Here is a 16,549-nt window from a genome sequence, read left to right on the forward strand (position 1 = left end):
TTTTTATTCTATTATACATGAGGTGACCTTTAGTTCATATACACAAAAACTAAAAAAGTATAATAAAAAATCTAATATTGTATTTTATACTTTTGGCTATTTTGGTTAACAATTTTATAACCGCTTTGTTGGTGATTGGTCCGTTTAAAATATACAGACCAATAAAATAGTGATACATTGTATTTTGTCAAGAAGTTGTTAACATATCATGATCCTTAAAGAAATGTTGGTTGTGGTTGAATTCTGCCTAATTTCAATCATGACCTGGCCTGGCCGTCTTGACTATGACCTAGTTTGGCCGTCTAAACCCATAACCAAAATGCAAATGCATATTATGACTTCCAAAGTGGCTTCGTATGTACTTGCTTCCCTACATACAGGTATAAATGTTTAAGGCACCTAAGAAGTTGAGAAGAAAGTCCAATGACGCTAGGTTGACCTTCAACTTATACTTATGTTAGTCTATCTCGACCTTTAGTCTGAATCACCCATCCCAACATTCGTGTAGGGTCAACCAGTCTGGACCATTAGTCAAACTTAACCTGCCTTAACCTTCGACCCAACCCATTATGTCTTAATTTTTGGTCGAGAACGGTCTGTCTTGACCTTTAACTCACAACGACAGTTGTACTTCGATAAAAAACCTGACTATTCTCGACACACACTATCTCTTCTCGATCTTTAGCTTGGTTTTATGCATCTTAGTTTTTAACTTTTTCAATCTTTTGTACTAACTATCCTATATATCTCAATTTTTGTAAATAGTAATCTATGTTAACCTTGAGTTTATCACTGAACTTAATCGTTTATGAAATTTAAAGTATTAGTTTTTAAAAATTAATTAAAGTATTTTAGTATAATCATACCTTTCTTTGTCCTAAAATCAATAAACACCTAGAAAGAGATATTGAATACTTGATTTATGCTTTATCATACCTATATTAATCATAAAACTTTTAAAAGTAAAGGAAAGAAATATTAGGTTTGGGAATGTTGTTGAATCTAATAAAAAAAGTATTTCTCATACATTATTATTATTATTATTATTATTATTATTATTATTATTATTATTTTTAACATGAAATTAAATAATATTTAAATATTATAAGATAAATTTGCACAAAATCTTTCTTAAATTTCACCTACAAGATAAATTTACACAAAATCATAAAATAAAAACATAAAAGAAGTATGTATATCTTATCCTAAAATATAATGGTAACGGGAGGTTATGGACGGTTTAAATGAAAAAGAGGCAAAACAAGAAAACGTCAAATATCCAAAATCCTCGACTTCATAAAATAAAATAAAAAAGATATGTAAATCTTATCTTAAAATATAATGGTAGCGGGAGGTTATGGGCAGTTTAAATGAAAAAATGAAACCAAGGGCGGGAGCGGCTGTATGAACGTCGAATATCCAAAATATTCGACGTATAACATTATATTTTAAGAGAAGTTGCGAAGTCGACGTATCGTTTGTATTTTTAAACTAGAGAAGTTGAGAAGTTAAAAACTATTACATTGGGAAAGACATTCCGAGAATTCTATTGAGAAATGGCTTCTTCATCATCATCAAGAAGAAAAGAGAAGGTTGCCCGGATTACAAGAAGCGCAAGCCCATCTGGATGGATAAGTGATCAAGAGACCCGAGTAAAGCTTTATACTGGAGACATTTAAAAATTGTAGTTCCTCACAGGTAACTGGACCTGCAATTCTTCAAGAAAGAAGGTTTCCTTTTTCAAGAATGGATTGCATATCAAGGGCTTACTGATTTTGTCTAGATGAAAGTGTTACCAATGAGGAGCATTGGTAAATCTTGAAGTAAATTGTTTTGATGAAGCTACAAGAAGTTTAACCTGAAGAAGATATTTGAGATAATTTTTAAAAACAATTTGTTGAATATGAATGTAGTAGGAATAATCGATTATGAGAAGCAATAATCGATTATCATGAGTCTTTCAGGAATAATCGATTATCACTCCAAATAATTGATTATCATATTTTGAAAAACCTGTAACGGACTTGAATAATCGATTATCACTTACAATAAATGATTATTACTAGCAGTTGGGACTTGACCTTTGATATTTAGACTAGTTGATTATACTTTGGACTTTTGAGAACTTCAGAAGTAATGTTGTTTAACAGAAAGCTCTTAGAGAATACTGTTTGTCAGAGGATGTTCTCAACAGCTATTGTTCAAGTTCCCTTGCTTGGTCTCGTGAATAGGAGAAGCTCGCATTTCGTGTGTCGATAGTCGGAGCAGTTCTCTTCGAGTTAGCAAGGTGCTTTGCCTGGTCTTGTGAATAGGATAAGCTCGTGTTTCGTGTGTCGATAGTCGGAGTGGTTCTCTTCGAGTTGGCAGAGTGTTCTTCTTCCGGTTCGTTCGTCGAAGGAAGGTTTAATCATATTTTTATTCATTACTGTTGTAATCTAAAAAACTATTTTTTAGTGAAACTGTTATTCACTTTTTATAGTGATTAATGACTAGACGTAGATTCTTTTGAATCGAACCAGTATTAAAATTACTTGTGTGATTTTTCTACTCCCTACACTCTTTACTTTTATTTGCACATCAATTGTTCGATAAATTTTCTCTTAGAAAATTTATTTCTGAAAAACTGACCATTTTAATTTAAAAAGTGACCGAACACGCTTTCCGCTACTTTAAGTTTTATTCTGCTGCGTTATACTCTCCGAACAAAACCGATTGTTCCAATAGAAAGGAAATTGCTATCCTGATTTGGTAGAGGTTTTCTACATAAACCTCAGGGTTTTAAATGGGGTCATTCACTCAAGGGTCAAAGGTGTTAACATTACTATTGATGATGATATTTGGTCAAATATTGTTGGTCTGAAAGCTGAAGGTTTGAATTCTCATATCCATGATTCTGAGTCAAACATGTGGCTAACAAAGAGAGCTATATATGTAAACTGCTTAAGATATCCAAGAAGGTTCAGGGTGGATAAGTAGTACCTACATGATGGCTTAAACAAGGAGGAGAGAATTATTGCTTATGTCCGGACTTGGCTACTGCTGCCTGGAAGATTGAACGAGGACAAAATGTCAATAGAAGATGTATTTCTGCTGAATGCTATCAAGACTAGAATCCCAACCAACTAGGTTGCGGTTCTAAAAGACCACATGATCGCTGCCGGAGATCACTATGCACAAAAATTGCCATATGGTGTATTTATCAACAAGGTGCTGGAACTCCAAGGAGTAGATGTATCTGAAGAAGAAAGAATTGTGTGCAAAAGGTCAGAAGAAATTGGTATACGAATTCTGTCATCCATTGGGCTGAAAAGGACTAAGAATGGATGGTTCTTCACTGATGAGCAAACTGTCGGAAGTCCACCTAATCGTGGTGAAGATCATACTGAAGATTCTGGCGATGAAGATTTAATGAAATCTTCTTGATAATAATAGGGACTACTTTTCTAAGTGTTTTTTTTTTAATTTTGTAATCATGGGTATTAAGCCATTGCTGGTTTCTCTATTTCCTTCGGTTTTATTTAGAAGTGCAATGAAAATTTATTTTAGTAAATGATCTGTGAATTGTAAATGTTGGTTGCATTGTATGTGGACTACCTCTCAATCTAGTTGAAAAGAGAAGATTATGCAGTTATGATATTGATCAAAAATTGATCACGGGTTAAAAGTGCAAAGGAGAGAAATATAAGTTATGGGAATGTCATTGAATCTAATAAAAGAACATTAATTTGACATGACTTTTGTTACATGCAGGTACCCTGTGTTCCACTTTAAATGGAAGACTAAGAATTGGCTAGGAGTGTATTGCTATGCTCTCTTCTGCCAGGGATGCAAAACCTAGAGCCTCAGGGTCTTTTAAATAGTGTTAGACGCGTCCCAAAGTGCGGCCCGGTCCAAAAGAATCAAAACAGAGCAGAAACAGGGCCCGATCCACGTGAAATCACGCTCAAGCATCGCAGGGAGCTCGCCCAAGCGTGAATTGGGGTTCATGTTGGGCTTGGGCGTTAATTTTGGATGCCCAGGCTTCGAGCGTCCGTCGCCTGGGCGAGCAGTGGTGATTTGGCCTGCGCTGTTTTCTCGTTCCTGTCGCCTGGGCTTCGGGTTTTCCCTTTTCTTGGTGCCTTTTTGACCCCTTTTGAGCTCCATCTTCTTGGCTTTTCACTTCTTCTTCTTCTAGTATTGCTTCAATCTCTGTCAAAGCAAGGGGAATTTGTTAGAAAACTGTTGAAATNAACCTCAACTCTCTTATTCACACAATTTATTGAAAACACATGAGTCCAAGCAAGTTTCTAAGTGAAAAAGGGTGCTTTTAGTATCAAAATCACATAGCAAATAACGGTGTTTCAACCCGTTATCAGAACGTTGGGCTTAGGCTTAAATTCTTTTACTTTTATGCATAAATAGACCAAATGCGATTCTCAAAGTAATCTTTTGGCAAGCAGAGACGTCCAGAGCACTTCTACACTCCTTGTAGGAGATTTCTTGGATGCTTAGGCTCCACTTTATCAAATCTAGGGTTTACTCTTCCATTCTTTCATTTAATTCCATCTAGTTTCACCATGTCCATGGTGAACTAAACCCTTTGTTGTTGGAGAACAATGTAATCTTTTAAAACTCTCTTATATTGAAATTCTTATTTTATTCATATGCTTATATTATCAATTGTTGGGTTTCTTATCCATGCTTAATGCTTCTATCGTTTAACTTATTCGGTAAGAAGATATTTGCTTTTGTCAATACGGGAACGTACGGGAAAGTCATGAACTGATAGGAAAGTCCTTGATTAAGCAATACTTCCTAGAGATAGGGGTAGGACGATCAATTGTATTTTGCTTCTGTACTTTAATGCATTATTACTTACTCAGGGAGACTAGAGATAGTAAACTAGTAATTAATATTAGGCTCTTTTCGCCAAGGAATTGGGTTTAGGGTAGGTCAAGAAAGTTTGCATGACAATTAGATAATAAAGCGAATTAAATAAGAAAAGTAGACATAATAGGGCAGATAAGATGAAATTGTAAACCCTAACAACTCCATTCATTCATATCTTTTCTTTGCCAATTGATTCACCTGCATTTGCATGTTTATTTTCGTTTTGCATTCACACTACAAAATTATTTCTTTCTCAAGTCTTATAAGATCAATTTATATGAAAGATAAGGCCTGAGAGTCCTTTAGAAGAACGATACTTGGAATTACCGTTTATACATTACTTGATAACGATCTGGTACACTTGTCAGGGGCTTAACATAAAGACATCTTGATTAAATTCAAACAAGGATCTAACCTCTCCAATAACTGCAATAAAGGAACCCTGGGACACACTTAGAGTCATACGATTCCACACCATATTTAATGCTAGTTCCTCACTACTTCACCAAGTACAACATCCATCTTAGATAAAGACACTCAAACCTTGTACAGAATCAGGTTGTTCACTTAGGAATGACGGTGGACAGGAACTTTTGTTTCCCACTTTAAATTTATCTTCAGGACAAGCAAGAAACCTACTACACCGTTTGGAAGATATGATGGCATGCAGTGAGATTAAAAGAAACTATTCATCCCAATTCATGTACAAATCAAATCTTTCATAAAAACTATGGAATATGGGAATTGAACAATTAATGCAAGACAACTGAAAACCTACAATAAAGGTTTTCTACTGCATTAGATTTTTGAACATTGACAGGAAATAATTATGTGTAAAATAAAGAAGAAAAAATACTCAGTAAGATTAGGTGAAATAAATTTTCAAATAGCATTGCAGCATCAAGTTGATGTCCCATCAGTGCATAGAGTCCAAAAGAGAAAAGAGAGAAGAGTGTTCGTGTTGTAGCGCAAAAGAAAACACACCACACATCCAATACTTTCAAGTCTATAAAAGTGGATGAAACATTAGAAAAGAAAGAAAGCAGAAAATTTTCGTTTGCCATTCTTTAATACTACTTCAGTGGATTTCTGGAAAAAAATTACAATTTTATCTAGAAATAAATAAAATCATAACATAAATTCTTACAGCTAAGTGTTTGACTTCCAAAGATCTTGTATCCATCAACCAAGTAGAAAAAAGAAGTTCCCATCCGTACATCTTCAAAGTGCGAATATAAGTCAAAAGTTCTCATGTCTTACGAATCCTGTAAGAAAAGCATAAATTTTAATATTGCAAATATGCACCAACATATTTGAATCATATCAATCCACCATTGCCCCAAAGAAAAAAGTAAAATTTACTTCTGGTTACCTTTCATCTTTCTCCTTCATCATCTGCTTAGTAGTACTTGCAATCAATTATGATATCCATTTATTCATTGAAGATTAAAATTGAGTAATAAACCAAAACATTAATTTTTTAAATAGATTAATGAACTTCAAGGTCAAGTAAAATTTTCTTAAAAATTGTCCAAAATAAAAATCATTTGACTTCTAGCATTCCCAACAGGCTTTTCTTTTGAATTCTTAGGATGAAAAACTATTTCTTAAAGAAATCCCCAATTGGAGATAATCTACGTAGCACAACCAATTTCTTCACCATAAAATTTGTTTCTTATAAAAGAAACAGTTTATTTAAATTAAAAAACATTTCAATACTTTAAAAATCTCATATTAGAGATGCCTTAACTTACATGTTAAATCAAAACAGATAGCAGACAAACATCCCTGAAAGTACAACAAATTAAATGTTAATGATACAGGATAAAATAAAAACTTCTCTAAATTAAGTTATTGATAATATTTAAGAAAAAATTACTGTTTGGATTTAAGAAACAATTATATTTATAGATACAGTTTTAACTTCTTTGCAAATTCATTCTAACTGATATTCGCTTTGATGAACTCAAACAGGTGAAAAAGGACCGAATGCAGGTTGTAAGATAACAAGTGAGGCTTATTTGTTGAGATTGTTGACAACACAAACTCTATATCAAACTGGTTTTTGATGATGACAACTCAATGCTTAATAACAGTGCATATGTTCCAGTATTACATGTTCTTATTCTGTAATGTTTGTCATATCTATTGAACATGTTTTGATTGAATTACTTTGTATGTTCCTATGCTTGATTGAGTGTTATATTTGTGGAACATACTTGTATTAAAATGTGACATAAAATGTTTTTAATCATTACACATTTCTGAAAGAAAAGATCACAAGCACCTTTTGAACTTATATGTGTTGTGACAAAGTTCTAGTCCAGTCGAATACATTGTTGATGGATTCGACTATGCTAAAATCTTTGTACAGATTTTGTGAACATGTGCTGTGTGAGATTTTGAGATGAAAAGAATTTCAAAGTGAGTTTTCATGTGTCAGTCGACATTGTGATGAGCATATTCGACTGTGTTATTGTTCTGTTTGAAATTCTGTTAAGCCTACAAGCTCCAACGGCTATATTTTCAAAAGTTAGTTAAAATTGTATGACTTGGTCAACTATAATAAATGAGTCTTGATTCTGTTAACTGAGGAGCCTTTTTAATGACTGTCTGTTATAATTGTTTTAATACAGTCGACTCCATTAGTAGGCTATTCGACTATGAATCAATCTGATGAAACAAAATACTATAAATAGACCAAACGCGAATTATTCTATGACTTTTGTGATTTAACATTTTCACTTTCTTGTTTCAGATTGAATTCGTTAGAAGCTCCAAGAATTCTCCAAGAAGACGGTGGTGATCTTTCTTGAGAGAAATTCAAAAGGAGAAGTCATCGTTCTCACTATTTGATCAATATCCGCAAAGAGAGGTGCTTATGGGTTGATCGTAATAGGCTTGACATCGTTCGAAAGACTGCTGGTTTTTTACTGAAGGCTTGGCAACCTGTGAAGTCTGTTGTGATAGGCTTGGCATCCCGTAAAGAGTGCTGGTGACACGTTGATGATTGTTCGACGTGGGTGCAGATTGCAGGAGAGGGGATTATTGCTGCAATTCTGGTTTTGTGTGTGCAGCTATATTTGGTTTTGGGTTAGAGAAGAGATTTATATTTTTGAGTGGTGCTTCTATAAATTTCTTGTTGTAAAAACCGCAACCATTATAGTGCATTTGCTTCCTGGGATGGAAGGACACTGGATGTAGGCATTGTTGGCCGAACCAGTATAAACACAATGTTTGAATTTTCTTATCCCTACACTCTTTACTTTCCAGTCGACTATATTTGCTAGGTAGTCAACTGCATTTTTCCGCTGGATTACATTTTCAATAACTTGCATTTCAAGGTAAGATCAAAAGCTTTGAATTTTTCATACCAAGATTGCGAAAAGATTTTAATTTTGAATCAAAACCAATTCACCCCCCCCCTCTTTGTATAAAAGAAGCCAACCTGTTTCATAACATTATTGTCAAAAAAAATCTAAGTGATATTTCTACCAGGTATCAATAAAATGGTTATTGTTAATCCAGATACAAATGCAAATATGACTTGAGTATACAAAAGATAGAGAGCCACTCCAACTTGTAGAGGCAAGCTGAAACTATAAGTTTAGCATTCACAAACAGTTCAATCAGCATCCACTGACAATTGAATAGAGAATAGATTTACGTTAAAAGCGAGTGACGAAGCACCCTCGGGGAACACCGTGTTGTACCTGTCCGATCGGTCGAAACGATCATCCTTGTCGGTGCATTTGCAGTAGGACGCACCCTCCCGCAAAGGGGAAAAGGATTAGGACGGTGGCATTGGCAGGGGATTCCGGGATGGAGCCGGAGAGGTAGCTACTGTCGGCGACCTTGTCAGCTAAACTCGCCTCGTTGAGAAGGCATGTCAGCAAAGATGAAGCAGGTTGAGGAAGTCCAGGTTGCAAAACTTTGGAATGATGAACTGGTTTTAGGGTTTGGCGATTTAATCTAGGGCAAAAGTTCTTTTAGGATTTGATTTGGGGGGAGTTTTAGAGAGTGTAAAATCTTGGAGGAAGACGAAAAGTATTAAAGAAAAGAAAAAAGTAAAAAGAAAAAATAATTATAATTTATATAAGATATAAACCTCTCCTAAAAAGAATTTAAACCCCTTATATTATCAGCACTCAAACAAATCACTAAAATCCTTTTAAATCATGTCAGTTTGTGGGAGTTTTTTAAAACCTCCCAAAATAACCTCCACTACATAATAGTTTTTTTGTAGTGTTAGGGTTCCACTAATTTGTCTTACCCCTTAATATTTGTTGATTATGCTTGATTCTTGATAGTTTTGGCTAAGACAATCTTATCACATGATGTCACTTTATCTAGTCTGAGATGATATCGGTTATATATGATATACACTAGTTCCTAAATTCAATATGAACTAAGTGAGAGTCTTAGTATGTAAAGAAAATGTATTATTTAGCCACGACAAAATGTTCTTACAAACCCGAAATCACACTACAAAAACTTCACAATAAGTCTTTCTCTGCCCTCTTTAGCTTTCGCTTTAAGATATGTACATATTTATATGTTGTTTAGTCTAATATGGGGAATGTATCTACAAAATACACTTATATTGTTTAATCTGATATGGAGAATGCACTAGTAAAAAAACAGTCTTTTAACGTGCCTAATATGCCTCGGTTTTTACAAAACCGAAACATATTAAAACACGGCGACATTTTTGTAATTAAACCAAACTTATACGCCTCGGTCCATTAGAAACTGAGACCTATACACTCTACTGTTTCGGTTATTTACGAAACCGAAGCATAAATTCTGTGTAATAATATATTATTTCGGTTTAGCTTCTAACCGAGGCTTATAAGTTATTTTAAATTTATATTTTTAACTCTTTAGGCATCGGTTAACCTATCAACCGAGTTAGTGATCTTCTTAATGTCTCGCTTATTTGTTGAACCGAGTTAATAACTCTTAAGAGTAAATATCTTCTTCTCCTAGCATGCCTCATCTCTATTCTTCTTCCCCTGCGACCTCCACCTTCTTCCCCTGCGACCTCCACCGCCACTAGGCTGATCTCCACCGCCACTAGGCGAACCTCCATCACCAAACGTATAGTCTTCGCGTCCTCCATTTCTCTCGTGCAAAGAAATCTCCACTTCGCGGTCTGGTTTTTCTCACGGGTTGCTCACTGCGTCCACCGCCGTGCCGCCACAGTTCGTCCACCACCGGTGCCTCCATTGTCTCCGACGAAGTGCTGTCCAAGTTTGGTGGCTCGTTGAATTCCCGTTGGGGTTCATCTAGGGTTTCTGACGAGCCTAGGAGAAACAGTTCCTTTGGGGCTAGGGTTTCAATTCGCGAGCTTCCCCCTTCTCGCGCTGACGAAACTGATAATTGGGGGACGGCAAAGAAACCTTCGGGAGGGTTTGAGAGGAGGGTTCTTCAATTCGCATCCGCGCCCTAACGAATCGGAGAGTTGGGTTTCGAAAAAGAGTTTTGTGTCGTCGGAGCGGCAATTCGCCTCCAACGGTGGAGGGTTTGAGAGAGAGAGGAAGGTTATTGGGTTTGGCTCCAGTGGCGGCGTTAATTCAAATGACTGGAACAAGAAGAAGGGTGAATCCAACGTTAGTAACGAGAGTGTTGGTGCTGGTGGAGGGAGACCAAGGCTTGTTCTGCAACCTTTGTCTTTGTCGGTGTCCAATGAAGGGGGGATGGGAATGTGGAGAAACCTAAAGGGGCCAAGGAGACAGGTGGAGGTGATGCCTTTGTGAAGAGGGGTTTTGGGTCTTCGAATGGAGGAGGACGATCCAAGATGGTTCTAAGAAGGGTGTACTCCAATGTGTCCACCGAGTGTGTGGAAATTCGCAAGATTTTTTCCAATTGGAAGGTGCTTCTTATGGTTCCCGCAGCTTGGTCCAGCAACTTCTTTTACCCTTACCAGTTCAATGATGTGAATGGGGCTAGAGGGTTCAACAGTGTGTTCTATTGGGGGGCTCAGATGCTCGGTTCTGTTGGGATTGGTTATCTGCTGAATTTGAGAGGAGAAGGGTGAGGGGTTGTTGGGAGTTGTGGTGGTTGGTGTTCTTGGGACTGCAATTTGGGGTGGTGCACTTGCTAATCAGCTCAGGTACAACTCCAATGCTTTGCCAGAAAAGTCTTGTGTTCTGTCGTTTGAGAATTTCACTTCAGTGCCAATTTTTGGTAAGAAAACATGCCAACATTTTGATGAACACTCAAATCAGACTCAGGAAAAAACCAGAAAACCCCTTAAGAGGGAAATAAACTCTTCTCAGACACTTGATCACATAATGGCTGAGAGAAAAAGGAGAGAGAATCTCACCAAAATGTTCATTGCCCTTTCTGCTCTTATTTTTTGGCTTGAAAAAGGTTAGTTCATATGGTTTTTCCTTTGCTTCTTAGTACCATGGATATATATACCACTATTTCTCATATTGTTTTAATATATTATTAGCATCTGAAGATCGAATTTGGTATTAGAATATTATTAGGATATTTTCTATAAACTGAAACTAAATTTGATTGTAACAATTATGTATTTGTAATTGACTTTGTTATGTATTATTTTTTTAGCTTTTTTTTTCTACGGTTATTTATATACCTTGCTTGTAATACATTTAATTAACTTTTTTCTAATACTATAAGATGAATTTTATTACATATATTTAATTAGGAAGACTAGTTAAGCCATCAAATACTACGAATCAACTTCTTCTTTTTTCCAATCTGTTCTGTCTATTTTTACATGTATTATTGAACTGATGTAGATTGTTGAATGGGTGCAAAGATGATTTTGCTTTGCATGAAGTCCAAAAATGGATGTAAGAAACTTCTAATTTGTAAAAATGTGTGTAGATGGACAAGGTTTCTGTTCTGAACAAGGCGATAAAGCTACCAATAAATGTCCAAGCTTGAAGCTCATAATCTCTCAGGTATCTACACTCTTCTTATAATTACACATCTTATGAATATACCACTTTCCTTGTTTAAACATTAAAGGAAGTATATATGTCAAAAACCAAAAAGTGCATTATAATAGTTTAATCAACTATTACTTTTAATTATTCTCTCACTTTGAAAAACCATAACTCGTTCCAGAGATAGGATAAACAATTTCAGTTGTCTGGTGTGAAAATCAATGATCAGTAGTGCTTTTCTTTTATCTTCTTACATGCATCTGTGATTATTTTGGCATTGCTTTTTTTTTGTTTCAATTTTCAATTTCATGTCAATTTCTTCTTGAACAAAATCCATCATCAAATAGTGCTTAATTCTTTTATGTGCCTTAGTTTCTAGCACTTGATGAATGAAAAGACGTAGTGAATGAGTTATGTAAATATGTATACAGGTACTGTGGTTTGTTTAAAGGAATACAGAGTGCAGGGATTGTTGTTGCATGGCAAGTAGATGAACATAGTGTGTGTTTGATGTCCCAGTTGGTAGTGAATTGGGTGCTCACAACAATAAGTTATCTAAGGCTGTGAAAGATGAATAGGGAGAATGTATATACAAGGCTGAGGAACCTATCATCGATCAAGTTTGTTCTATCAGCAACAAATGATGATATAACAATGTCCTCTTCATGTTTGTCTTGTAAATTTCGAGTTTTATTATTTTGTATCTTTTGCTTCAGTTGACACTAAGAAGACACTGTATTTCAATTTTGACTCTTAAATTTATGATTGAAATAAGCATGTTAAAATTTTATAATTTAGTGATTAGGTGACTCATTGAATGAGAGGCTAATGAGTGTCCTGGAATTGAAAGAAGATGACTTTCGGAGTGTACTGTACTGGAATTGAAAGATATGCAAGCTGCTCCATGATCTTAATTTAATTTGTATTGGGAGATATTGCCTCGGTTCCTGAACCGAGGCCAAAAGTCCTTTGAAAAAAATAAAATAATAAAACCAAATATCTTACTGTATCGGTTATCAGTGAACCGAGGCAAAATCTCACAATTTTTTGTCTCGGTTCACAACCGAGGCAAAAAATGATGGACTTTTTACCTCGTCTGCATATGTCTCGGTTCAAAAACCGGTGCCAAAAGGCAAAAAGAACCGATGTCGTTTTCCCTAACTGCACTAGTGATGTGTCTACAAAATACACTTAAAAACTTAAATCAGATATGTGTATCAACAATAATAAATACTATATTAAAAATGCATAATTATTTACTTTATGAATAATGTTATATAGTAAATTTATGAACTTTTGCCTCGATAATTACCTTTTTATTTGGTTCGGTAATTCGTCTTACATCTTAACTTATGTTAGATATGCTTGATTTCTCTTTTTATCTAATCCATGATGATCTCAATTAATTAATTAATTATATATATATATATATATATATATATATATATAAATAAAATTGTTCTATGTTAAAACTAATATTATTATTTTGATTGGCTAATGGAATATATATTTTTTAATTAAAATATTTTCTTATATTATAAAAGAAGAGTTTTCTTTAATTATTGTCGGAAGTATAAATTATAGTATTTCGTGCATGACATCATCATGTTAGATGTTTTTATAGACTAAAATACAGTCTTATCACATGATGTCACTTTATCTACTGAGATGATATCGATTATATATGATATACACTAGTTCCTAAATTCAATATGAACTAAGTGAGAGTCTTAGTATGTGAAGAAAATGTATTATTTAGCCACGACCAAATGTTCTTACAAATCCGAAATCACACTACAAAAACTTCACAGTAAGTCTTTCTCTGCCTTCTTTAGCTTTCGTTTTAAGATATGTACATATTTATATGTTGTTTAATCTCATATGGGGAATGTATCTACAAAATACACTTAGGTATTTTAATATGATATGGGGAATGTGTCTACAAAATACACTTAAAAACTTAAATCAGATATGTGTATCAACAATAATAAATACTACATTAAAAATACATAATTATTTACTTTATGAATAATGTTATATAGTAAATTTATGAACTTTTGCCCTCGATAATTACCTTTTTTATCTAGTTCGATAGTTTGTCTTACATTTTAACTTATGTTAGATATGCTTGATTTCTCTTTTTATTTAATCCATGATGATCTCAAATATATATATATATATATATATATATATATATATATATATATATATATATATATATATATATATATAAAACTAATATTATTATTTTGATTGGCTAATGGAATATATATTTTTAATTAAAATATTTTCTTAGATTATAAAAGAAGAGTTTTCTTTAATTATTGTTGGAAGTATAAATTATAGTATTTTGTGCATGACATCATCATGCTAGATGTTTTTATAGACTAAAATATCGTCTTAAGTTTATTCTTCATGTTAATAAAATAAAATATGTGTACAATATGATATCAGGGTTGAGCGGTTACGATATATCTTATTAAAGATATAAAATAATCAAAGGATAATCAAGAATATCTTATTAAAAATATTAATAAGCAGTAGATAAAATAATCAAGGATAATCAAGAATATATATTTAAAGATAGTTAGCAACTAACCAGATTTTCAGGTAAGTATGTTTAGAGTATATTTTGTTTATATTTTATTCTGTTTGTATTTTATTGGGCTTATATCAGTTTAAGGTCCATGAGACAAATTATAATTAGAGAATCAGGGCCACAAGGCAGGTACCTTCTAATCATCTTCCAATCATACTCCATTCACATTCTACTCACACTCAACTACATCCTACTAACATTTGATCCAACTCAAACATACAATTGTGATACACAATTCCCAAAACCGCTCCTAACTTGAGCGTCGGAGTGCCTTTTGCAGGTACCTCCCCCCTTCTGGTCAAGAAGTCTACCGAGTGGCCTAGACCAAAGGCAACCGAGCGGTTAAAGTTGAAGGAAGGTGAGCACTACCCAGGCGTTCGCAAGCAAGGAGGACACGTCAGAAAAGGTTAGTGTCTCGGTCCCACAAAATATCTACCGAAACATTTTGGCGCCCACCGTGGGCCAGAGACTTGAAGACTCCCAATGATGACCACAAGGAACATGGACAACAATAACTCTAGAGACATGATCAGAGAGTTGTAGGCCTAGTTAGAATCACAGGTGGCGCAAATGGTGGCCCAGGCGGCATGTTGGAGGAGCAAGCCCAGACTATATGCCAGTAACAAGAATTACAACAGAAGCAAGCGGAGGAGATTGCCACTCTAAGAGGACGATCCCTCCACCTCCTCCACAAGAAACGTCCGCTTCCAACAGGAACAATAATCAGGGGAGTCACAACAGGGAACCCAGCGTTCACACTTAACCAACGCCTTCACAAACCGTTTGGCCCCCCAACCTGTTGCCGTTCACAGAAGTTGTTATGCAAGCTCCGATGCCCGACCGACCTCCGCCACCAATAGAAAGGTTCGATGGCACCTCAGACCCGGAACACCACATCAGAAACTTCATGGAATCTATGGCTTTCTACTCCAGAAGTGATCCAGTCAAATGTAGGGCTTTTTCCCTATCTTTGAAGGGTGAAGCACTAGAATGGTACTATACCCTTCCCCCTAATTCAGTAGACTGCTTTCACACTGTCACCACCTTGTTCAGAAAACAATATGCGATCAACCGAAGGCAGGAGGTGACCTCGACGAAACTTGTTAACCTCAAACAAGAAAAGGACGAGACACTTAGAGCATTCATGCAGAGATACAACGAGGCAGCGAAACGAGTGAAGGGTGTCAATCATACATTCATCATCAACAATCTGCCTAATTGCTTGAGACCGGGCTACGTCTCAGAATACCTATATGCCAAACAACTCAATTCGATGGAGGAACTTCAGGAAAGAATGACTAAGTTCATTCGAATGAAGGATATGCAAATCTCACAAAGAAAGCAACAACGAGAAGCTGATATAGGCGGAAAGAGAAAGGACAACAACCAAACGTTCAGCAGTTGCGACAAGGGAGGAGGCTCTTGATCAAAGGACTTCCCCCGCATGCTTAAGTTTGATCATTACACCGCTATTAATGCACCCAGGGCAAAAAACCCTGAGGAAGCCCTGAGCATGGAACTTCTCTCGATCAGAAAGCCTCATTCACCTAAAAATGCTGATAGAGGAAAGCATTGCCAATACCATCAAAACCTGGGACATACTACTGAAGAGTGTGTAACACTCAAAGATAAAATCGAAGAGCTCATTCGTGCGGGCTATCTCCGTAAGTATGTGAAGAAGGATCGATCGTGGACAAGAAGTTCGTCAAGGTCTCCACAAAGAAACACCGAACGACAGCATAGGAAGTAGGAGTGAAAACATAAGCGAAGCCGTAGCCGTAACTTTGACAGTATAATCCGGGGGCGTATCGACTAGAAGATATAATGAAAAGTCCTTCCTAACACTTGGAATGCGACACATCTTAAGTTTACAGTAGTTGGATTTTGATATTATGTTTATTTCAATTAAATTGTTTTGACATGACTTAAGTGTTTACACTTTTGGTATGAATAAAGCTAGGCAGTTCCTTCAATAACATATGTTCGGCCATTTTGCCTCCCAAATACAATGTCATTCGGCCTCACAGTGCAGATGACAAGAGCACGCATTCTCGTCCACAAAAACCCAGGGAACGCAACCCTTGGTCATAAATTGAGCGGTGAGGTTCTACACGGACCCACTCTCGTCCTAAACCGAGCGGTGATGTTCAACACGGAC

General features: G+C 35.5%; 1 protein-coding gene and 1 long non-coding RNA gene across 2 annotated transcripts; both read left to right on the top strand.

Annotated features, from left to right (window-relative positions):
- Nucleotides 1–9,790: 9,790 nt before the first annotated feature.
- On the top strand, nucleotides 9,791–12,589 carry LOC106778709. The gene is made up of 3 exons (XR_001377096.2): nucleotides 9,791–11,244; nucleotides 11,731–11,807; nucleotides 12,224–12,589. It is a non-coding gene; the product is annotated as an uncharacterized LOC106778709 (long non-coding RNA).
- A 2,634-nt stretch (nucleotides 12,590–15,223) lies between these two features.
- On the top strand, nucleotides 15,224–15,817 carry LOC106778710. Its single transcript, XM_014666698.1, has one exon. The coding sequence runs from the start codon at nucleotides 15,224–15,226 to the stop codon at nucleotides 15,815–15,817; it is 594 nt and encodes a 197-aa protein (XP_014522184.1).
- Nucleotides 15,818–16,549: the final 732 nt, after the last annotated feature.

The sequence above is a fragment of the Vigna radiata genome, unplaced genomic scaffold (assembly GCF_000741045.1).
Source record: "Vigna radiata var. radiata cultivar VC1973A unplaced genomic scaffold, Vradiata_ver6 scaffold_433, whole genome shotgun sequence".
Taxonomy (NCBI): domain Eukaryota; kingdom Viridiplantae; phylum Streptophyta; class Magnoliopsida; order Fabales; family Fabaceae; genus Vigna; species Vigna radiata.